The 24795-nt window shown below is 48.3% G+C and overlaps 1 protein-coding gene across 2 annotated transcripts in view; it reads right to left on the bottom strand.

Moving 5' to 3' along the window:
• Positions 1–24795, bottom strand: part of FRMPD1 (FERM and PDZ domain containing 1) — a 184000-nt gene that overhangs the window by 43027 nt on the left and 116178 nt on the right. For both annotated transcript variants that reach the window (XM_017350594.4, XM_051843909.3), the window contains one exon: positions 6712–6816. In XM_017350594.4, the coding sequence (XP_017206083.3) occupies positions 6712–6812 (101 nt within the window). In that variant the 5' untranslated portion in view covers positions 6813–6816. The remainder of the gene's footprint in view (positions 1–6711; positions 6817–24795) is intronic.

Genomic DNA, 24795 nt, shown 5'->3' with positions numbered 1-24795 from the left:
GCATCCACAGAATCAAGTGCCCCTTTTGGAAACGCCCCCCTCCCCCTTGTTCCTAACAACCAGCATGGTCTCATGTCCTCTCTACACTGTGGTCAGTGAGGCAAGAACGGCCTATTTCTGGTCGCACGGCTGAACTCAGAGCCAGCCATGGAGCAAGACTTCATAAGCGCTTGGCGAACAAAGGAACAAACAAGCCCGGCCGCAGGGTTTCAGCAGAACCCTTTGGATGACGATGATGCTGACGATGGCGATGATGCTGATGCTTTTCAAACACGTGGGCATCAGCGAGCTGACGTCTCCTGCGTGCAAGGGCGTGTTCCCCAACAGCAGTGCACAAGAGAGGCCCCGCAGGGTGCACTGCAGCCCTGGACAGTGTCAGTGGCTCTGACCCAAAGGCCACGCTCGAGCTTTTGTTTGGAATGGGATTACCTACGTAAACGTCCAAAGTGCAGCCTCTCCGCACAGAGCACATTTAATATTTGACTGCACACGGAAGGAAGCCATGCCTGGGACAAAATTCCCTCCTCTGAAGCATCTGACAAATCTCAAATGAAGCACTGATCCAAAAACACACGCCTGCTGCCTCCGTAATGGTTTCCAGCCATGACTCCGAGGCGAGTTCTGAGCTCTCACACCGAAGCCTGTAAGACTCGCAGCGACACCCACGAAACTGCCAGGGAACTGAATGGACCCGAAGGTCCAACCAGAACATGGGAAATGTGTCGTGAAGATGTGGGCTATTTCCGTATCCTACAGGTCGTCAGTTCACGTTTAGTTGATCAATAACACCGGAAAAAAAGACCAGGTAGGAGTGGGTTCTGCTGCAGAGGCCCTCTGGCTTCGCCTGGGCTCACCAGTGTGTTGGGAAAGACGTTTTGCTTCTGCTCTGTCACAGTGAAGAACTCACCTCCAGGTTCCAGCTGGCTGTGGGGAAACTACTTCCCGTCTATGTTTAAACACTGCATGGTGATCAGACTGAATGATGTGAGAAGCCAAATCTGGCATCAAATGGATTTTGTAATTTAAAGTCTGTTCCAAGAAAGCAGAAATAGAGGCAGTGGTCTATTCTAGAAGGCAGTCTGGCTCATGGTTGTGAGCACGGGGATACGCTTGTGACTGTGACAACCCCCCCAGGGGGACATGTGCATGCCTGTGTGTGCACGTGTATGCATGAGCACACATGTGGATGTGTGTGCCTGTATGTGAATGCCTTGTGTGCACAAATGTGCATTGTACGCCTGTGTGTACTGGTGTGAGTGCCTGCACGTGGGTTTGTTTATGTGCCTTATATATTTGTGTGTAGACATGTACATGTGTGCTCGTTAGTATGAAGATTCCTGGTAAGTTGAAAAAAAAATCTCCTTTTCAAGCCCTGAGGATAAAATCAAACAATTAGATCTTGCTGTGTAAAACGAACATTTCTATGGGCCAGTGTTGTGGGATAGTGGGTGAAGGCACTGCCTGCAATGCCCGTGTTCCATAGGAGTGCTGGTTCGTGTCCAGCTGTTCCACTTCTGATCCACCTCTGGCTAATGGCCTGGGAAAAGCAGCAGAAGATGGTCCAGATACTTGGGCCCTGCCACCCATGTGGGAGACCCAGAAGAAGCTCCTGGTTCCTGGCTTTGACCTAGCCCAGTCCTATCCATTGAATTCATTTAGGGAGTGAACCAGCAACAGATGGAAGATCTCTCTCTCGCTCTTGCTCTTGCTCTCTCTCGTGCGCGCGCTCTCTTACTATAAGAGCCCTTAATCTATAAAGTTTGTGGACCTTCTATTACATGCTTTGCACTCTACCAGGGCGGAGGATACTTTATCAAACAAGACAGCCATGCTGCTTGGTCTCATACAGGCTGGGCAGGCTGGGCGGAGACGGTAGAATGGACAGGAGGAAGGAGAGTAACGATGGGAAGGAAGTCAATGTGCGTTATTCCACCATGCGATGAGCGCGTAACTACCCTGGAGGGAACAGTCACAAGCATGAACCCACTGAGCCTTGGCCGGCCAGGAAAGGCCTCTTTTTGAAAAGAAAAAAATTATGTACTTGAGAGAAAGAGAGAGTTTCTACCCACTGGGCCACTCCCCAAATGCCCACAATGACCTCTGGCTGGGGCTGACCGGGAAGCCAGGAACTCAGTCCAGATTTCCCATGCGGTGGCAGAAACCCAGTCACCCAAGCCATTACCACTGTCTCCCAGGGTCTGCAGTGGGAATCACAGGCCAGAGCCACACATCAAACCCAGGTGCTCTGAAATGGGATTGGGCATTTTAGCCAGTGTTAATGGCTAGGCCAAACATCTGCTCTGGGAAAGGCCTCTCAAAAAGGGTGATGCTTAAACTCAACCTGAAGGGTAAGGAGCTGTCATTAAAACTGGAAGAAAAGGCCGGCGCCGTGGCTCAATAGGCTAATCCTCCACCTTGTGGCGCCGGCACACCGGGTTCTAGTCCCGGTCGGGGCGCCGGATTCTGTCCCGGTTGCCCCTCTTCCAGGCCAGCTCTCTGCTATGGCCAGGGAGTGCAGTGGAGGATGGCCCAGGTGCTTGGGCCCTGCACCCCATGGGAGACCAGGAAAAGCACCTGGATCCTGGCTCCTGCCATCGGATCAGCGCGGTGCGCCGGCTGCAGCGGCTGCCATTGGAGGGTGAACCAACGGCAAAGGAAGACCTTTCTCTCTGTCTCTCTCTCACTATCCACTCTGCCTGTCAAAAATAATAATAATAAAAAAAAAAAAACAACAAACTGGAAGAAAAAAAAACTTCTGTCCCTGAGACGAGAAAGAGTGTGACTAGGTCCAGGAACTGAAAGGAAGCAAAACACAGGGGAACAGTAAGCAAGGAAGCAAGAGGAACAAGTGAGGCTGGAGGGTCAGGCTGGATCAGACCGGGAAGGGACTTGTAGGCCATGGCACAATGGTGGGTGGGCTACCGAATGGCGTGGCTACTGTGGAGTTGGAGATGGGAGCTGATGGGAGCCACAGGAGCATTTTACATTTTGAAAAGTCCACTATGGCTACAGAGTGGAGAACCAGCCTGGAAAGGCAAATCCTGAGTGACCACAGCAATGCCCACTGGGACACAGCAGTGGATGGATTGGAGACACGGTTGAAGGCCAACTGACAGCAGCTGCCGACAGGGTGGACGTGAGGGACTCGAGCACTCAGGCTGACTCTTGGATCTGCTACTTAAGCAACTGGGTGGTAGGTGGTACCATTCACTCTACTCCTGGGAAATGTACTTATTTACCCCCAAACTCAGTATTTTCAATTCTTGGCCATTTTCAATCAGGACCCCAAGAGCCCAGCTTGTGCCAAGACTGTGGGATTAGAGGTGAGAAACAGTTTAAACAGGGCTACATGTGATTCACTGTAGGAACACATACAGAAATAATATCTTTGGGCAGGTGCTGTGGCTTAGCGGATAAAGCCACTACCTGTGGTGCCGGCACCCAATATGGGCACCAGTTCAAGTCCCAGCTGCTCCACTTCCAATCCAGCTCCCTGCACCTGGGAAAGCAGCGGAAGATGGCCCAAGTGCTTGGGCCCCTGCACCCACATGGGAGACCCAGAAGAAAATCCTGGCTCCTGGCTCCTGGCCATTGCAGCCATCTGAGGAGTAAATCAGTGGATGGAAGATCTCACTCACTCTCTGAAACTCTGTAACTCTGCCTTTCAAATAATGTCTTTCACTGGAACTGGCAGGAACCTTTTAATTGTTTTCTTCTGATTCTCAAGCATATGAAAAACAAAACTCTTTAGGCACATGGAAGGATTTCAATGGCATTAGCCATCAGGGTAATGCAGTTCAAAACCACAATGAGATCTCACACCCACCGTCCCTGCCCCTACGATGGCTACAAGCAAAGATACAGAGAACAGCAAGCATTGACTCTGGAACAGTCACACCCTGCCGGTGGAAATGTACAACAGCGCAGTTACTTGGGGAAAGAGTCTGGCAGCTCCTCAAAAGACCAGAAACAGAATTGCCACACAACCCAGCTAGTCTCCTCCTAATTATACACCCAAGAGAGCTGAACGTGTATGTTCAAACAAAACTTTCATGCAAATATTCATAAAACCACGATTCATAGTAGTCCCAAAGCGGAAACAACTCAGATGCTCATATATTATTTGGGCTTATGTATCAACCCCAATGTTTATGCTATGTCAGCAAATGAAAATGTTATACCCACAAAGGAAATGTCCCATCATGGAATATTATCTGGCAATGAGACGTGATAGGCTGACCCATGCTATAACACAGCCAAGTGCAGAAGCCAGTCAAATACAAACCACATAGAGCACTATTTATGTGACATATCTAGAGTATGCAAACATATAGAAATGGAAAGTGGGTCCATGGTGACCCTGTACTGGAGATGGGGCACTTGGGAGTGACTGCTAATGTACAGGAGTTGCTGTTCATTTAGAGTATCGAAAGTGTTCTAAAATTAGATTGCAGTGACAGGTGCACAATTCTGTATATACAAATATTTATACTAGAGGTCACTGAAGTTTGTGTACTTTTTAATTTTTAAAATATTTATTTATTCTGTTTGAAAGGCAGAGTTACACAGAGAGAGGGAGAAAGAGACAGACATCCTCTGGTTCACTCCCTAAACAGCTGCAACAGCTGGGGCTGGACCAGACCAAAGTCAGGAGGCTGAAACTCCAGCCAGGCCTCCCCCATGGGTGCAGGGGCCCAAGCACTTGGACTGCCTTCTGCTGCCTTCCCAGGTGTATTATCAGGGAGCTGAGTGGGAGAGTGGAGCAGCTGGGACTCAATCAGCACCCATACGCGGATGCTGGCATCACAGGTGGCAGCCTAGCCCACTGTGCCACAACGCTGGCCCCATGTGCACTTTGGGTGAATTTTATAATGTGAGAAATGTATGTCAAAAAAGATGCGGGGGGACTTGCTAGAGGGCCATGTCATCTTCTGTTTACATTCTGTGAGAGAAGCACAGTGTCGGAGGATTCCAAGGTTAAATATGGAGGCCACATCAAGTTAAACAGGTCTCCTCCTGCAGGATTGCTTAGAGCCTTGGCTTTGTAGTCTGTGCACCAGGAGTCGGGGGGTGGGGTAGGAGTGGGATGGAGGCTGCCTTCTTCCCAAACATGTAGCCACAGAAGCTCATTCTGTGGGGCAGCCTCATCCAGGAATGGGCTTTGCAGAACCTGCTTCGGAAAGCAATATACACACTTTCCCACTCATTTCACAAGCACTGCCTGACCACACGCAATGTTCCCGAAACTCAATCGCTCCTGAGCTACAGAGATGACGTCAATACTTTCCCTGATGTCACAGAAGGTGGGTCTAGAAGAAGCAAAAGGAATGTGCTCACATAAGTGGAACACAGCCGGAGGAGCACAATACCAACACAACCAACCAAAAATACTACGGGGCCCAGAGCAGGCACTATGGTGCAACAAGTTAGGCCACCACTTGGACACCCACATCCCGGATGGGAACAGCTAGTTCGAGTCCCAGCTACTCTGCTTCTGATCCAGCTTCCTGCTAAAAGCACCTGAGAAGGCCGCAGGTGATGGCCCATGGACTTGGGTCCCTGGCTTGGAGTTCTTGGCTCCTGGCTTCAGCTTGGTCTAGCCCAACTGTTGTAGGCATTTGGGGAATACACAAGATCTCTCTCTCTCTCTCTTCCTCTCTGTCCTTCTGCCTTTCAAATAAATAAATCTTTAAAAAGAAAATTCTATGGGGCCCTGTGGAAGAGATTAATTCTGACTACAAAGTGGAGAGCAACTCATGGGAGACCCAGAACTTCAGGCCTTCAGTCTTTTTTGGGGGGCTGGGGGGAATCTAGACTCCTAGAGCTGGCAGGAGGGGTTGTGGCAAAGGAGCCCAGGCCCCAGGAGTCCAGATGAAGAGGCGGTGCTTACAGGAGGAGAACAAGGAGTTTGCTTTAGCAGGAACATAACAGGCATGAAGCTAGGTAGTAAGACAAATGGCTGGAAAGGAACACAGCTTGATCATGAAGGGCCTGGAAATGTCAACCCAAAGGATGTTTAATCTCCAAGCTGTAAGAAATGGGCACCCCTCAAAGGAGGGGCTGTGAGTGCTCTTAATTGACATACTCTTGGAGCCTCGGTGGCTTCATCTGTGAAATGGGGTCCATGCTACCACCAGCCTTCTCCCACCCGAGCCTGTGAGGACCAAAGAACTTGGCCACGGGCAGTACAGCCCTGGGTAAAGTCCGCTAGAGAGCAGCGCGACAGCTGTTTCCAGCTCCTTCGGAAGACTGTGTCTCACAGGCACCTGACACGTGATCTCTTGTCTCCGGATGGAGGAGCCAGATGGGAATCTGAGACAGAAACTGGGCTCTTTGCAACAGAACATATTTTGAAGTTCTCTCGTAGCAGGAAATCAGATCTGTATTTGATTTCATCTTATTTCGTGCAGAATGAAGCAGGGACTGGGAGGAAGGCAGAGCTGCTGGAAACAAAGACAGGGAAGGAGCAGAAGCAGCAGCCTGCCCGCCTCTCGCCTCTCGCACCCAGGACGGGGCAGGGCTCCGCGTGTGTGAGCGAGAGCTGAAAGGCGTGTGCACACCAGCGTGTGTTTGCACGTGTGCGCAGTGCTTCTGCAGTCTGTGATTGGGGGTTGAGGGTGTCTGGGGGCGGGGGTATGAACAAAGCCAGCCCAGGCGGCCACCCCTCCTCTACCGTTGGAGATAGCAACCCTGCTGGGCCAGGAGCCTCACCGGGCGGAGCTGTCCCGCGAGCGCCGCAGCCATCTCGCCACCATCTGTTCTAGCCGGTGTGCTCTCCGCGTCTGGAATACGCTGCTTTCCAGCTCTTCCATTTACCTGAAAGGAACAAGAGTGTTTAAAGCAGCCAGCGCACACACGGAGAGCATATTCTGACAACCTAGTGGGATGTGGCCTGTATCTGCCCAGTCTAAGGCGCGCGGAGGTAGTAACTGGGGCTCCTCTCCCTCCTGAAGTCACCCTGAACTGTGAGGGGTCTCCACGCCCACCGCAGAAGCAGCTGCAACAGCTCGGCCCCAAACAGCGCATAGCCTTGTGGCCAGCAGACTGGCTTTGACAGTTCAAGTTTTCTTCAGTTTCATGACTGTGTCCCAGAGTAAGAAATACATCTGACTGTGTGGCACTGGGCCCAACACTCAGCTCCGTACCCCTGGGCAAAGCAGTCCAGTTCTGCCGGCATCAGGAGCTGCACGTGCAGGAACCGCTGCTTCACCACTCCCCGCAGATCCTTCTGGGTCCTGCGGCTTTTGCTCAGTATCTTATACTTAATTTTTGAATAGGTAATTCACTTGTATAATTCAACACCAGCCTATAAAAACAGATGTACAGTGTCTGTGCAGTGCACATAAAATATGTGAAGAGGGTAGAGGTCATATTAAGTGTCCTTACTCCTGGGAGTGGGGAGAGGAGAGAGAGGAGAGAGAGAGAGAGAGAGAGAGAGAGAGAAAGAGATATCACTCCTCTGTCCTTACTTGCCCCCGGTTCCCATGTCCACACAGAAATCACTGCTCTTATCCTCTATTTGTTCTTCCAGAGTTTCTTTATGCCTACACAAGCAAATACAAATATGGATTTTTGCATTTGCTCTTTACATAAAGGGTAGTACACCATAAACTTCATTTGGCACCACACTCTTTTCTCCTTAGGATTTACAACCTGCGTATTTTTTCACAACACTACACAGAATTTCTCATTGTGTGTGTGTGTGTGTGTGTTTTTTTGATAACTACGGAGTATTCCATTGTAAGATTGTACCAAAATTTAAAAAGTACTTCTCTGTCGATAGACACGTGGGTTATTGCCAATTGCTTGCTATTATAAACAATACTGTAATGAGTTATGCCACACATATATCATTTCTGTATGCTTGCAATTATGTATCTGGATAAGTTCCCAAGGATTAAATTGCTAGGTTAAAAGTTTCATGCATCTGTGCTTTGATAGGTATTGTCAGGTTACCAAGAAAGTATGCATGTGCTTGAAAGTGCTGTTCCATAAATCAATGTGTATTGATATTTTTTGATAGTCCATCTCACTTTTAAAAACATTCATCTTAACCCACCAAATTAATTTCTTTTTTTAAAAAAGACTTATTTATGGGGGCCAGCGCTGTGGCTCACTGGGTTAATCCTCCGCCTGCGGCGCTGGCATCCCATATGGGCGCTGGTTCGAGTCCCGGTTGCTCCTCTTCCAGTCCAACTCTCTGCTGTGGCCCAGGAGGGCAGTGGAGGATGGCCCAAGTGCTTGGGCCCCTGCACCCGCATGGGAGACCAGGAGAAGCACCTGGCTCCTGGCTTCAGATCGGTGCAGCGCACCGGCTGTAGCAGCCATTTGCGGGGGTGAACCAACGGAAGGAAGACCTTTCTCTTTGTCTCTCTCTCTTACTGTCTGTAACTCTGCCTGTCTAATAAAAGAAAAAAAAGATTTATTTATTTATTTGAAAGGCAGAGTTACACCAAGGGAGAACGGGGTGGCTGGTTTGATCCTGGCTGCTCCACTTCCAATCCAGCTCCCTGCTGGTGTGCCTGGGAAAGCAGTGGAAGACGGCCCAAGTGCTTAGGCCTCTGCCACCTATGTGGAAGATCCGGAAGAAACTCCTGGCTTCTAGCTTTGGTCTGTACAAACTGGCCATTGCAGCCAGTTGGGGAGTGAACAAGAGAATGGATGATCGCTTGCTCGCTCTCTCTCTCTTCCTGTCTCTCCCTCTCTCTCTTTGTAATTCTGCCTTTCAAGTAAATAAAATCTTTTTAAAAATTTGCAAGAATAATACAGACAGCTCCCACATACCCTTCCTTATTCTCCTTAATGTTAACATCTTATATAATCATTACATTTTGTCAACATTAAGGAATTAACATTGATGCCCCATTATTAACTATAGAGTATATTCAAATGTCACCAGTTTTCCTGCAATGTTTCTTTTTTGTTTCAGAATCCAATCCAGGATACCACAGCACATTTAGCTAGCTTAGTGCAATTTCAATTGTTCAGGAGCATAAAAAAAAGTTTCCAATGGACATCAGTTCTGGCTGGCAAAAACAACATAAGGTAATAATACATTCTTCCTTATGAATGTTCAAGTAAGCATACTGTTAACCCACAGAATCCTGCAGCAATCAGCAGGGTAGGAGTGGGCCGGACTACAAGGAAACAATACTAGCCAGGGTGCGTGGAAATGGAGATACAGGGCAGGTATTTGGCATAGCGGCTAGGCAGCAACTTAAGATACTGACATCCCAAATCCAAGTGTCTGGGTTTGAGTCCCAGCTCCACCCACTCCTGATTCCACTCTGGCTTTCTGCGGACACACGCCCTGTGAGGCAGCGGATGGGGGCTGGGCTACTTGATTCCCTGCGGTCCACATGGGAGAGCTGAAGGGAGGAGCCTGGCCCAGCCAGCCCTTGCTGCTTCTGCAGGCACCTGGGGAGTCAACTAGCAAATGGGAGATCTCTCTCTCTCTCTGTCTGTCTCTCTCTCTCTCTCTCCCTCTCTCTCATCAAATAAAATAACTTTTCTAAAGCATGAAAATAGGAATCCCAAACTAATCACTTTGAAAAATAGAGACTTACATTTTTCTATCAAATGGAAGCCAAATATGAAATAATAGGCAAAAAAGGCTAACATGGACATGGAATGAAACAAAAAAATAAGCTCCATTCAGATGAAGGCATGTGTCCATCTAGCTTTATTCTACAATGAGGACATCAGACCTGCATGATGCCCTCAGTTCCAGGCATCTACTTCCTACAAAAGTAGGAAGTAGAATAATAGAAAGTGGGCATTTAGCAAATAGCGCTTATGATGCCCACATCCTATCCTGGAGTGCCCAGGTTGGATTCCTGGTTCTGGCTCCTGACCCCAGTTTCCTGCTGGTGCAGACCCTGGGAGGCAACAGTGATGGCTCAAGGAAGTCTCACCGCTGTGGGAGATGTGGACTGAGTTCTTGGCTTTTGGATCTGACCATGGCACAGCCCTGGTCATTGAGGTCATCTGCAGAGTAAATCAGAGGACAGAAGATCTCTCTCTTAAATTAAAAGCAAATTAAGTTAAAAATATAAAATTAATAATAGAGAGACCATTTAAACTGGTGAGTTGAAGCGCTCCCCAAATAGTCGCAATAGCCAGCCTGGGCCAGGCCAAAGCTAGAGGAGCCAGGAGCTTCTTCTGGGTCTCCCATGTTGGTGGCAGGTATTTAAATACTTGGAGAAAGCATCTCCTGCTGCTTTCTCAGGCACATTAGCAGGGAGCTGGATCAGAAGTGGAGTAGCGGGGATATGAACCAGTGCCCATATGGGATGCTAACATCACAGGTGACAACCTAGCCTGCTATGCCATACCTGCATTTTTTTTTATTAAAATCAGATATTACACTTCTCTCATTTGCAATATCATGAACATCATTCCTTACTAACATTTAGGCATTTACATCTTTATTTTAAGAGGCTATATAGGCACTGATGATGCTATGGCGTAGTAGGTTAGGTCTTTGCCTATGGTGCCGGCATCCCATGTTGAGTGCCAGTTTGTGTTCTGGCTGCTCTACTTCTGATGCAGCTCTCTGCTTATGGCCTAGGAGAGCAGTGGAAGGTGGCCCAAGTGCTTAGGACCCTGTGCCATGTGGGAGACCCGGAGGAGACTCCTGGCTCCTGGCTTCAAATCAGCCCAGCTCTGGCTATTGTGGCCATTTGAGGAATGAGCCAGGGGATGAAGGACCTTTCTCTCTGTCTCCCCTTGTCTCTGTGACTTTGTCTCTCAAATAAATAAGTAAAAATATTTAAAAAAAATCAAAGGCTATATAGTATAATTTTCTCTGATCATAATTTATTCAATAAATTTATCATTGGACATCTGTGTGGTGTCCGATGCTTCATTATTATAAAAGCTTTGTGGGGCTGGTGCTGTGGTGCAGTGAGTTAAAGCCCCAGCATGCAGAACTGGCATCCCATATGGGTACCAGTTCAAGTCCCAGCTGCTCCTCTTCTGATCCAGCTCTCTGCTATGGCCTGGGAAAGCAGTAGAAGATGGCCCAGGTCCTTGGGCCCCTGCACCCACATGGGAGACCCAGAAGAAGCTCCTGGCTTCAGATCAGCTCAACTTTGCCATTGCGGTCATTTGGGGAGTGAACCAGCAGAATGCAAGGTCTCTCTCTGTGTAACTCTGTCTTTCAAATAAATAAAATAATTCTTAGAAGAAAAAAAAGCCTTCCAACAAACACCTTCATTCATGACAAATTGCCACTTTGCTGCGATGTTCTTAGGATAAGTTCCTAGGAGTGAAATGATTGGATCTAAGTATACGTTCATTTTCAAGAATTTGGATGCATATGGCTAAACTGCATCCAAGAAAGTACTTCTTACACTCCTGCCAGGACAAACCTTTGTAAACAATGAATATGGAAAATAGCATCAAGCTATTGGCATATACAGTAATATTTAACATATATTTTTAAAATGCAGAAAAATAAACATGACACATACTCCCATCACACTAAGACCATAAAAAACAAGCCTCCTCCTTCAAGCGTCCAGTGCGCCTCTCAGGGGTTAGCACAGGTAAATGCTTGGTGGTATTCATGCCAACTGTGGCCAGAAGTTATGCAGGCCTCTCTTGTATACGGTAAAATATCTCTTCTGTGAAAATAGGATCAGGTTACACCAGTGGTCTGTATTTTGTGTTTTTAAAAATTTATTTGGGAGACAGAGAGAAAGCTCTCATCTGTTGGTTATTCCCCAAAGGCCTGGGACGGCAGGGGCTAGGCCAGCACTGGGCCTCGGCAGGGGCTGAGAACCGCAAACTCAATCCAGGTCTCCCACAAAGGTGACAGGGGCGCAGCCACTTGAGCAAGCACCACTGGCTCCCAGAGTCTGCATCGTTAGGAAGCTTGGGTCAGGGACGGAGCCCAGGCACTCTGACGGGGGTGAAGGCATTCCAACCGGGCAGCTTCACCGCTAGGCCAATGCCTGCCCCCGGTTTTTGCAATTTCTCCCCTGTGAGGGCATCACGGAGGCCTTTCCAGCTCAGAGCTCATTACATTTTAATTTGAAGTTTATTTGGTTACCAGCACATCTCAGCATTTTTCATGAGTACTGGTCTTGTTTTGGTTATTTTCTTGTTTTTCCTTATTTCTCTACGGTATAGTTGGTCCTTTCGTTAATAATTTTTAAGAGCATTCCTTTGCCAGGGACACGCAACCACATCTTATTTCTGTGAGACTTACTCAGGGAGTCAAGGATACAGGCTCAAGTGCTGTCACACACAGGCACTAACTAGAGAGGACAGAGGGCACACGTCTAGCAAAGTCCACAGGATTCTGTTTCCAAACACCAACTGCCTAGGAAGGCCCACTGTTCCACTGAGCCAGCTGATAATCCCAGGATGTGGATACCAGCTTGATCTGTGTTATATCAGAGCATCATGCTTCCAGGAGTCTAAGATGGTAAAGAGATTTTATTCGCCAGATTAATTAATTTATTTGAAAGGCAGAGTTACAGAGAAAGAGGGAGGGACAGAGAGAAAGAGAGATCTTTCATCTGCTGGTTCACTCCCCAAATGGCCAGGATTAAGCCAGGAGCCTGGAACTCCATCTGGGTCTCCCACGTGGGTGGCAGGGGACCAAGCACTTAGACTGCTTTCCCAGGTGCATTAGCATGGAGTGGGATTGGAAGTGGAGCAGCCGGGACTTGAATTGGCGCTCATGTGGGATGCTGGTATGACGGGTCGCTTAATTTACCATACCACAATGCCAGTCCCTGTACAGACTTAAAGCCAACTTCAGGGGCCAGTGTTGTGGTGTAGCAGGTTAAGTTGCTGCTTGCAATGCCAGCATCCATATTGGAGCTCCAGTTCAAGTCCTGGCTGCTCTGTTTCTGATTTAGCTCCTTGCTAATGTGTCTGGGAAAGAAAAAGATGGCCCAAGTGCTTGGGCCCCTGCACCCACGTGAGAAACCCAGATGGAGTTCTAGGCTCCTGGCTTTGGCCTGGCCCAGCCTGGGCCATTGCAGCCATTTGGGGAGTGAATCAGCAAAGGGAAGATCTGTGTGTGTGTGTGTGCACGCACCCTCTCTCTGTAACTCTCCCCTTTTGAATAAATAAATTAAAAACAAAATAAATTAAAAACAAAAAAACCAGTGACTTCTACAAAGACTCACTGAAAACCCAAGAGAATGATTAGTAGACAAAAACTATGATCATGGTTTACAAACAGCTCAACGGTCACCATGTCACAGAAATGCATGCCACATGATTCTAGGAGGCAGAGCTGGGATGAATGCGGGAATACCACGGACAGGAGACTCCCATTCAGGCTGAGGCAGGACCCACAGGTGTCCCAAGTTTTCTCAAGAATGAAGCTCTTTGTCATGGAAAGTATTCAAGCAGAGGCTGCATCATTAAACCCCGCCTGGGTGCAGCAGAGGGGACACACCAGTGCAGCGCAGGGACACTTCCACGGGGACATGGACCAGATGGCTTCTGTAGCTCCGTCCACCCCTGCAATCTGGGCTCTCCAGTAGATCAAGGATCAGGGAGCCAGGTAAGATAACATTTGTTGTGCTCTTTTTTTTTTAGAATATTTATTTATTTATTTGAGAGGTAGAGTTTTAGACAGAGGGGGAGAGACAGAAAGAGGTCTTCCACCCACTGGTTCACTCTCCCAGTGGCCAGAGCTGGGCCGATTCAAAGCCAGGAGCCAGGAACTTCTGCGTCTCCCACATGGGTGCAGAGGCCCAAGGACTTGGGCCATCTTCTACTGCTTTCCTAGGCCATAGCAGAATGCTGGATTGGAAGTGCAGCAGCCGGGACTCAAACTGGCACCCATATGGGATGCTGGCACTGCAGGTGGTGGCTTTACCCACTATGCTACAGCACTGGCCCCTGTGCTCTGTCTTGACATTCAAATGTCCACATCACCCAGAAGAGTTGAAAGTCCCAGAGTAACCGCAGCAGTGCAGAGGCAGAATGTTCAACCTCTACGGTGTCTCACGGTCTCACTACAGAGCCGCCAGGGATCCCAGATGTGCCCTGGAAGACTGAAGGCCAGCAAGCTCCTCTCTGCCTCTGGAAGGGCATCAGGCTGCAGTGGTTGCTCACGGGGACTGTCAAGATGCAATCTAGCTAATTGACTTCTATATATAAACATATAAGAACCTAACTAGAAGAATTAATTTGCATTCTATATCTAGGCTGCGGGCAAGCCCATGCCTTCATCCAGGGATCCCCAAAGAACAAACGAGTGGCTACATCAGCCAAGCCATTCAGAGTGCTCCCTGCCTCAGCAAGGTCTGAGCAGGAGGGTGTGATCTGCTAATGGTTTTAATATCAGTCTCTGGACTGCGGGGCTAATGGAAGAAAGTAAGAGCCCAAGATAATCCCCAAACATTCAAATCTTCTCTGCAATATCACTGCCAAGAAATCATGGAGGGTCTAATGGCTCCGCCTTTCCCAGCTGGGCCCGGCTTATTACAAAGTCTGTGGGCTCCTCCACAGCAGCTGGGCCCTCGGCCACTCCCACCACCACCACTCGGGAGAAATCAGTTCCCCCTTCTGCGCAAGCCCCTTCCTGGATCTGCACACAGATCCCAGCCTGAGCGTCCTGGGCTCCTTGAACAGTTGCTCGTCACAGGGGATCATTTGAGATCACCTTCCTCTGGGCACGCCCAGGGTCCCCAGCCCCAACACACTTCCGGTCGGTTGGTAGGTTGTCTGGAACACAGTGAGTATGAAAAGGCAAACCCTCTCAGGGTGGTAGTTGTCTTACAAGCCAATAGACAATGAAGGATAGGACCCTGCACAGGGGACCCGAGAGGTGACAACAAGTGATTTTGGGAAACTAGCACGTGCTATTGGGAAATGAGAGATGACAACAGAGGCAGCAAAAGTCAGAAGAGAAACTGAAGAGCCGAAACACACTTCCACCACGTCGGAGTCTTAAAGAGTGGGCAGCCACCAGAGTGAAGCTGTCAGATCTGGAATTACGTGAAGACGTTCAGCTCACGAATAATACGGGCTGGCAGGGAGAATCAAAACGGGATGCACAATTATAAAGTTCGAGGAATAACGAAAGGCCAATTTCTTGAGCCAAACAATATCAAATAGAAAGAATGCAAACAGCGACTCAGATGCACGCCCAAGGCAGGCTCGACGTTAGCACCCCAAGATCTCACAGTGCACAGATTAAAGAGCCATCCTCACATCTGCTTTTAAGCGGGAAAAGAGAGGGGTCATTTGGAAAAGGAAAAAGTAGGCTCATGTATTTTGCCAGCGAGTTATCAAGGTATCAACTGAAGCTCATTATTTTCTCTTTGGGGAATGTAAAAGGTTTATGAGTGATATTTGGGATTCCATACTGAAAGACCTCCCAAGGGGCTATTCTGTGATTTCTTTTCACTCCACTAGTGAAGGTCTTTTGTTAGCTTAGTTTTTTTTTTTTTTTTTTTCCTCTGTCTTTATTTCTTCACTTATTAAACTGTCAGCAACTTGAGCATAGATGGTGCCTTATCCCTATTTCTTTTCTTAGGACGTGTCACATAATAAGACTTGATGGGCCGGCACCACAGCTCACTAGGCTAATCCTCCGCCTGTGGCGCCGGCACCCCGGGTTCTAGTCCCAATCGGGGCGCCGGATTCTGTCCCGGTTGCCCCTCTTCCAGCCCAGCTCTCTGCTGTGGCCTGGGAGTGCAGTGGAGGATGGCCCAAGTGCTTGGGCCCTGCACCCACATGGGAGACCAGGAGAAGCACCTGGCTCCTGGATTCAGATCAGCGCAGCGCACCAGCCGTAGTGGCCATTGGAGGGTGAACCAACGGAAAAAGGAAGACCTTTCTCTCTGTCTCTCTCTCACTGTCCACTCTGCCTGTCAAAAAATTAAAATAAAATAAAAAAAAAGACTTGATGAATGTTTGTTGGGTGAGTAGGTGAATAAACAAAATGAAAATAAAAGCAGAAAAAGCAGAAATACAGAGAAAAATTAAAACAGATTTTCACATAATAAAGACAGAGTGTTTCCGAAAGAAAACTAAAAATAAGGGTCGTCTTCCCTGCCTGTATGGGACTGTCTGTCTGGTTTGGGAGATGAGACATGAAGTTCTTGAGACATTTAAAGTGTATTTGCCAGTGTGAAAAATGCCTTTTATGGAGATTCATTCATTATTGAAATAAAACATCACCTTAAGCTTTCGCTCACTCAAAAAAAAAATTAAAATTAAAAAAAATTAAAAAAGACAGAGTGTTTGATTTTTTAAAAAAGACATCGACAAAAACAATAAACCAAAGGTAAAAGTTAATCTGAACAAAATGAGAAATGAGAAAAAACAGACAAGCATTGAAAAAATATGAGAAGGGACATTTATTAAACAGAAATAATTTAGATATGCAAAGCAAGACGGGTGACTTTGGAGGACGGACTAGGAATGGATCTTTCTAGAATCTGCCAGGTACATCCTTCAGTTCCTCAGGGGCAGACTCGTGGGTAAGAGGTCAGCCTCATAGAGTGGTGTCTCCCAGGGCCAGCATTGGACTCCGTGGTTAAGACTGCTTGGAACACCTACACCCCACTCCGTGGTGCCTGGGTTTGGACCTCAGCTCTGCTCCTGATTCCAGCCTCCTGCTAACGCGCACCCTGGGAGGCAGCAGACGAAGGCTCAAGTCCTTGGGTCCCTGCCTTCCTTGAGGGAGACCTGGATGGAGTTCCTGGCTCCCAGTTTAGATCTGGCCCAGGCTCCGCTGCTGTGGGCATTTGAAGAATGGACCACCAAAGGGAAAGATCTTTCTCTCTGCCTATCAAGTTAATAAAATACATTTACCACCACCCCCCCCAAAAAAAAAAAAAAACTTTTTGAGAAGAACGTTGCTGCCCACGGCTCTCGTTTCAGCCATTTGGTATGGAAGAACAGTGTTACCTATCACGGGATTTTCCTAGACCGGTTCCTTGGACACAGCGCAAGATGCACTTTCACGCAGAGTCCTAAGGGAGAAGAACCTGAGACGCACTTAGGCATGCGCAAACCAGCTCTCGCCCTGCAGCGCTCCACAGCCGCTGGGGCTCAGGGGCTCAGAGGTGGACGCTGCACTTCCCAGGATATGCTGAAGACACAGCCGTCACACAGGACGTCCAACTCGCTATGCACAGTCACTAAAACAAGCACCTGGCACAGGTGACCACGGGTGAGACAGGAGCAAGGTAACAGCCCCCTCTCCCAAGCTGCCCTTGGCCTGGAGATGAGAGGTGTCTGGGCCAGGCAGGAGCCCTGGGCGCTGCTTGGCTCATCCCTTCTAATGTTAGCACAGATCCCCTCTGTCCTCAGCCATCCAAAGGCGCATAAACTGACCCACAAACTGACCTGGAGGCAGTTCAACGCCTTTATTCCCAAAAGCAAAGAACCAGGACTGAAAACATGAAATAAAAACTGGAAGTATATCTAGACCTGTGGAAAAACTTTGGAAAGTCAAATCTATAAAAAAGAAAAATCTATAAAAGTCTATAAAAAAGAAATCTATAAAAAAGAAAAGCTATACAGAACTTGATAGAATGGTGTGTTTATTAAAGAATTATTGCAAACTCCAAAAAATTAACAAACTATATATTTAACAGATAAAATGATACCATGCTACTGAGTTCTCTTAATAATGCAAAAATAAGCTTAAATTTATTTATTTGCTTTTTAAAAAGATTTTATTTATTTATTTGAGAGGTAGAGTTATAGACAGTGAGAGGGAGAGACAGAGAGAAAGGTCCTCCATCCGCTGGTTCACTCCCTAAATGGCTGCAACAGCTGGAGTTGAGCTGATCTGAAGCCAGGAGACAGGAGCCAGGAGCTTCTTCCGGGTCGCCCAAGCACTTGGGTCATCTTCTACTGCTTTCCCAGGCCACAGTAGAGAGCTGGATTGGAAGAGGAGCAGCCGGGACTAGAACTGGTGCCCATATGGGATGCCAGTGCCACAGTGGAGAATTAACCTACTGTGACACAGCGCCGGCCCCCATAAGCTTAAATTTAAAATCTGACAAAGATTAAATAAAAAAGGAACATATAGATCAACCTCACTCTTGAAACACACAAAATTCCAACATGAGAGACCATTCTAAAAATGTCTTAAAGCTAGAGACTGAAATCATAAACTTTGTTACTATTCTCTCTGCTTTTGTGTAGATTTAAAATTCTTCTAAATAAACTTTGTTTAATTAAAAAAATTACTGCCAGCAAAATCCAGCAGCAACATATGAAAAGAATTACACCCCATAATCAAGTTGGATTTATTCTAAGAAAGAAAAACTCAATCTAATCACTAAGGAAGACTGTTAATATAGTTCATCTCATAAGTAGAAAAAATAAAAGGGTAAGGTAAATGATATAATGAGAAGCTGGAATTTTTTTTTTTACGCAAATAGGATTCATTGAACAGTGAGGGAATAAACACATATTCATATGTGAGTGTGGGCCGCCAGAAGAGAAGCCATTGTGAGTGGGCAGGAGGACTGCCCAGGAGAGGGGGGAGAGAGAGAGAGAGAGAACAAGAGCAGGACCTCTGAGTGACGCGTAGAGCGTCTTGTGTTACGTGTAACCCAGTTTCCGTGTTTGATTAAAAACTAACCTGGGCGGGCGCCACGGCTCACTAGGCTAATCCTCCTCTGCCTTGCGGCGCTGGCGCACCGGGTTCTAGTCCCGGTCAGGGTGCCGGATTCTGTCCTGGTTGCCCCTCTTCCAGGCCAGCTCTCTGCTGTGGCCAGGGAGTGCAGTGGAGGATGGCCCAGGTGCTTGGGCCCTGCACCCCATGAGAGACCAGGATAAGTACCTGGCTCCTGCCATCGGATCAGCGGATCAGCGCGGTGCGCCGGCCACAGCCCGCTGGCTGCGGCGGCCATTGGAGGGTGAACCAACAGCAAAAGGAAGACCTTTCTCTCTGTCTCTCTCTCTCTCTCACTGTCCACTCTGCCTGTCCAAAAAAAAAAAAAAAAAAAAACACCTGAACATGGAAATACCAGATGACACAGTATTAGCAAGAAATATTAGAAATCAATGATGTCTTTAGGAAGAAAAATAGAAGCATTGCACCGGAAAGAGAAAATGAAATTGCAAGATTCATCACGACCTTGGAGCTGCTGAGCGGTAAAATGCAACATAGCTGAGGAATGAGAGGTGAACACGGTACAGGCAGCACTTAGCCCACGGGGGCCTGCGGGTCACACGACTACATATAGAACTCGGTTTCTAAGCATCAGAGAATGAGTGACGGGAGCGAGGCTGCTCCCCGCGGAAGATGGCCACCTTTAGGAACGCTCCAAGGTGCCGGAATGCACGCCACGGGGTCCAGCCTCGTCCTGCATGGCCCTAGAACAATGACCCTTCTCAAGGAAGGCGAATGTGGGCTCCATGTAAAGAACTTTTCTCTGATTCTTCTTCAGTAAATTTTTTTTTTTTTTTTGACAGGCAGAGTTAGACAGTGAGAGAGAGAGACAGAGAGAAAGGCCTTCCTTCCGTTGGTTCACCCCTCAAATGGCCACTACGGCCGCTGTGCTGCGCTGATCCGAAGCCAGGAGCCAGGTGCTTCTCCTGGTCTCCCATGCGGGTGCAGGGACCCAGGCACTTGGGCCATCCTCCACTGCCTTCCTGGGCCACAGCAGGGAGCTGGACTGGAAGAGGAGCAGCCGGGACAGAATCCGGCGCCCTGACAGGGACTAGAACCCGGTGTGCCGGCACTGCAGGCAGAGGATTAGCCTAGGGAGCCGCAGTGCCTGCTTTAGTAAATCTTAAAAACGCAACAAAAGTAGACAGGCTGGTATTATGAACTCCATGTATCCGCTACTCATCTTGAACATTTACCCATTTAGCTCATCTTGGAAAGGATTGTTCATCATCAGAGCTATCCAAACTGCACTGAGGGGAGCCGGCGCTGTGGCGTAGTGGATAAAGCCCCAGCTTGCAGTACCAGCATCCCATATGGGCACTGGTTGGAGTCCCAGCTGCTCCACTTCTGATCCCACTCTCCACTATGGCCTGGGGAAGCAGTAGAAAATGGCCTGAATCCTTGGGCCCCTGTACCCGTGTGGGAGACCTGAGAGAAGCTCCTGGCTCTTGGCTTCGGATCAGTGCAGCTCCGGCCGTTGAGGCCAGTTGGGGAGTGAATCAGTGGATGGAAGACCTCTCTCTCTCTCTCTCTCTCTCTCTGTAACTCCAACTTTCAAATAAATAAACAAACCTTTAAAAAAAAACTGCACTGAGGGGCTAATGCTACAGTATAGCAGGTAAAGCTACCACCTGCGATGGGGTTGTCCCATATGGGAGCAGGTTTGAGTGGCAGATGTTCCACTTCTGATCCAGCTCCCTGCTAATGTGCCTGGGAAAGCAGCAGAAGATGGCCCAAGTTGTTGGGCCCCTGCACCCATGTAGGAGACCTGGAAGAAGCTCCTGGCTCCTGGCTTCAGCTTGGCTAAGCCCCAGCTATTCCAGTCATCTGGGGAATTAACCTGTGGGTGGAAGACCTATCTGTCTTTCTGCACCTCTCTCTGTAATTCTGACTTTCAAATAAATAAATAAATAAATCTTAAAAAACACACACTGGCTGCGCAGCTTGTTTCCCAGCAAGGGGTACAGAAACACAGAGACCCCAGCAGGTCAGGAGGTCAGGGGTACAGGAACACAGAGACCCCAGCAGGTCAGGAGGTCAGGGATAGAGGAACACAGAGACCCCAGCAGGTCAGGTGGTCAGGGGTTGTAGGGGGACAGTCAGGATGGGAGGCGCCAAGATCCCGTGGTTCCCCTTATTTTTTTTTTTTTTTTTTTGGTCATCTTTATATCTCCAACATCTAACATAAAATAGGCATTCAGCAAGTTTCATTGAGTGCTTGTTAAATGAGTACATCCTAAAATGAATGAATGAGAGGTGATATCATGACATAGCAAGTTAAGCCACACCTGCAGTGCTGGCATCCCATATGGGCAACAGTTTGAGTCCCAGATGCTCCACTTCCAATCCAGCTACCTGAGAATGGCCTGGGAAAGCAGTGGAAGATGGCCCAAGTGCTTGGGCCCCTGCACCTCATGGGAGACCTGGAAGAAGCTCCTGGCTCCTGGCTCCTAGTTTTGACCTGGCCCAGCCCCAGCTATTGCAGTCATCTGGGGAGTGAACACAAGGATAGAAGACCTATCTCTCTGTGTCTCCCCGTCTCTCTCCATAACTTTGATTTTCAAATAAATAAAAAAAAATCTTTTACAAAGGAATGAATGAAACACAAAATGAGAGGGTAGATCTTGATCTACATAACAATAATAAACAGAAAAAAAAACAGTAAAATAGAAGCTTTCCCACAACATCTAATCACCAATATACACAAGGTCCAAAGATATAAAGCAACCATGGACACAAAACAAAGGAGTTGGTGTTCTGGACAGGGGGTTAAGTCGCCGCCTGCAGTGCTGGCATCCCATGGGAGCACCAGTTCGAGTCCTGGCTGCTCTGCTTTTTATCCAGCTCCCTGCTAATGCACCTGGGAGGGCAGCAGAAGATGGCCCAAGTGCTTGGGTTCCAGGCTCCTGGCTTCATCCTTGCCCAGCCCTGGCCATTGCATTTAGGGGGTGAACCAGAGGACTGAAGATCTCTCAGCCTCTCTTCTCTCCTCTCGTCTTCTCTTCTCTTCTCTTCTCTTCTCTTCTCTTCTCTTCTCTTCTCTCTCTCTCTCTCTCTCTCTCTCTCTCCCCCATTCTCACTCTCTCCCGTTCTCACTCTCACTCTCGCTCTCTCTGGAACTCTGTTTTTCAAATAAACAAAAGAACCAAAAAACAAAACAAGGAACCCAAGTGTTTAGGAAATATCTAGTCACAAAACTAGCATTTTCTCTTAGACTTACATAAATAAAAGGATCCAGCCTCCCTCTTTGGCTCCCAAGACATCTGGCCTGCCTCCTGGGCCACGCCCACCCAGCCTCAACTCATGAGCTTCTCTGCACTCCATCCTCTAATTCTGATTGGTTCTCAGCTCCCTTCTCATTTGGAAAAAAAAAAAAAAAAGGTACTTGTTATTTCTAAACCAGTGGCTCTCAACTGTGGCTGTGCGTTAGAATCATCAGGGGAGCTTTTAAAACTCCCCCATCGAACCCTAGACCAATTCAAAGTGCTGAGGGTGTGAGCCAGGCGCTGGAAGTTTTAAAAGACACCCCCGCCCCCCCGCCCCCGCACTCCCTCTAGGGAGTCTGATGTTCACAGAGTCTGGGCTCACTGCTCCCAACACTCCCCGTGGGTGATCTCATTCACTCCCGCTGCATCGCTGGCTTTGATAGCCGATGGCCTCTTCAGTGTCTTCACCAAAATGTCCCCCAGGCCCTTGAGCCAGTGACATCTGATACAGAACTCGCCACCCCCGCTGCTCAGGTCCTCAAAGCCCTCTTCTGTGGTGGGTCCATTGGCTGAAGGAGACTGCCATTTAATTTTCTAACTGCCCAAAGCAAAATCCAGGGCTCACCTTTGTATCTTGGCTTGTTTCATGCCCCACGTGGATCCAGACGTCGAGTCCTGTCGACTCTGTTCTCAGGTATCTGAACCCCTCACCTCGCCTTTCAGCGCCGCTGTCACGGTTCAAACTTTCACTGCATCTGCAATACTATCAGAATCTCCTAGCCAGGCTGCCTGCTTCTGGCTTGTCCCTCCTCATCAATCAATCCTTCATGACTGCCTGAGAGACAGAATACAGGACACCCTTCTTCTCAAAATCCTCCAGTGTTTCCCCTTCCTCTTTATTTAAAAAATTTTTATGTTAATATTTTCATGTCTATTTGAATGTGGGAGAGAGAGAAAGAAGAAGAGAGGTCTTCTATCCACTGGCTCACTCTCCAAATGCCTGCAACAACCAGGGCTGGGCCAGGCCAAAGCCAGGAGCCAGGAACTTAATTCAAGTCTCCTAGATGGGTGGCAAGGACCCAGGAGCCGTCATCCACTGCCTCCCAGGGTGTGCGTTAACAGGAAGCTGAATCTGGTGCAGTGGAGCTGAGACTCAATCTGGGACCTCGGATATGGGATGTTGGTGTCCCATGCAGCACCTTAACTCCTGTGCCAACCGCTCACTACTACCTTGTCATTTTCAGGACTAAGTATGAATTCCAGAATACTAATAACACAACTGCATGAGCACTGCTACCATTCATAACACTAATATACTAACATTGCTAGCCAATTTACACGTGGTATCTTATTTAATGCTCATAACACTGATTGGCAATCAATATAAAATCAGAAATTGCAAGCGTAAAAGGACTTCATTTGGAGGCTTAGGAATTGCAATTGGGGAGACACAAGTTCAGATAATTTTGTGTCAGTGTTCCAAGGAAGGCAGAAAAGGTGGGAGCTTAAACAGGGACAATGTCACAGAAGATAAAAGAATGTTTAACCAGAATGGCAATGTCCATGCAACAAGAGCCTGATATACTCTTTTTTAAAATTCATTAATTTATTTGAAAGGCAGAGTTACAGAGAGAGAGAGAGAGAGAAGTTCTCTATCCGTTGGTTCACTCTCCAGGTGGCCTCAATGGCCAAAGCTGCGCCAATCCGAAGCCAGAAACCAAAAGCTTCTTCTAGGTCTCCCACGTGGGTGCAGCGGCCCAAGCACTTGGGCCCAGGCCCTAGCGGAGAGCTGGATTGGAAGAGGAGCAGCTGGGACTCGAACCAGCGCCCATATGGGATGCTGGCACCGCAGGCAGGCAGCTTTACCTGCCGCCCCGAGTCTGATAATGCACCCGGAGCTCCTAGGCACAAGGTGGGTGGTTTACTGGGTCGCTGCAGCCCCCTGTGGCAATCTGAGCTCACACTGCAGGCAGCAGCTAGAATCCTGCAGAAGTCCTGCTTCCACGATGGCCTCACAACCCCACTCTGAGCAGCTCTCAGTGGCACTTTTTTGTTTCTTTTCACACAAATCTCATTTTCAAAAACGGAAACTGAGGCGTGAATGGTGAATGGTATGCTGGCACTGCAGGTGGAAGCTTACCCCAATGCACTACAGTGCCAGCCCCTAGTAAATAAATATTTTGGGGGGGTTGGCGCTGTGGTGTAGCGAGTAAAGCCGCCACCTGCACTGCCGGCATCCCGTAAGGGCGCCAGTTCTAGTCCCGGCTGTTCCATCTCCAATCCAGCTCTCTACTATGGCCTGGGAAAGCAGTAGAAAATGGCCCAAGTCCTTGGGCCCCTGCACTCACATGGAAGACCCAGAAGAAGCTCCTGGTTCCTGGCTCTGGATCAGTGCAGCTCTGGCTATTGTGGCCATTTGGGGAGTGAACCATCGGATGGAAGATTTCTCTCTCCCTCTACCTCTATGCCATTCAAATAAATATTTTTTAACATTTATTTTATTTATTTGAAAGACAGAGTTATAGAGAGGCAGAAGCAGAGGCAGAGAGAGAGAGAGGTCTTCCATCCACTGGTACAGTCCCCAGAATGGCTGCAATGGCCGGAGCTGTTCCAATCCACTCCAATCCAAAGCCAGGAGCCTGGAGCTTTTTCTGGATTTCCCATGTGGGGGCAGGGTCCCAAGCACTTGGGCCATCTTCTATTGCTTTCCCAGGCCATAGCAGAGAGCTGGATTGGAAGTAGAGCAGCTGGCTCTCGAACTGGTGCCCATATGGGATGCTGGCACTGCAGGCAGCGGCTTTACCCGCTATACCACAGTGCAGGCCCCCAAATAAATAAATCTTTTAAAAATAATTTTTTAAAAAAATCAGATTAGTTTGCCTGTCTCTGAGCTGAAAGCAACCATTCCATCCTGTTGCCTCCCTCCTAGTCTTGGCGTGACCGTCAAAGCTACAGTGACCCTGCCAGCTGTGTGTC

Source organism: Oryctolagus cuniculus, chromosome 1 (assembly GCF_051225735.1).
Source record: "Oryctolagus cuniculus isolate XC-2025 breed Fujian yellow rabbit chromosome 1, ASM5122573v1, whole genome shotgun sequence".
NCBI lineage: Eukaryota > Metazoa > Chordata > Mammalia > Lagomorpha > Leporidae > Oryctolagus > Oryctolagus cuniculus.
The sequence above is the reverse complement of the archived record's forward strand: the minus strand, read 5'-3'. Positions and strand labels throughout refer to the sequence as shown.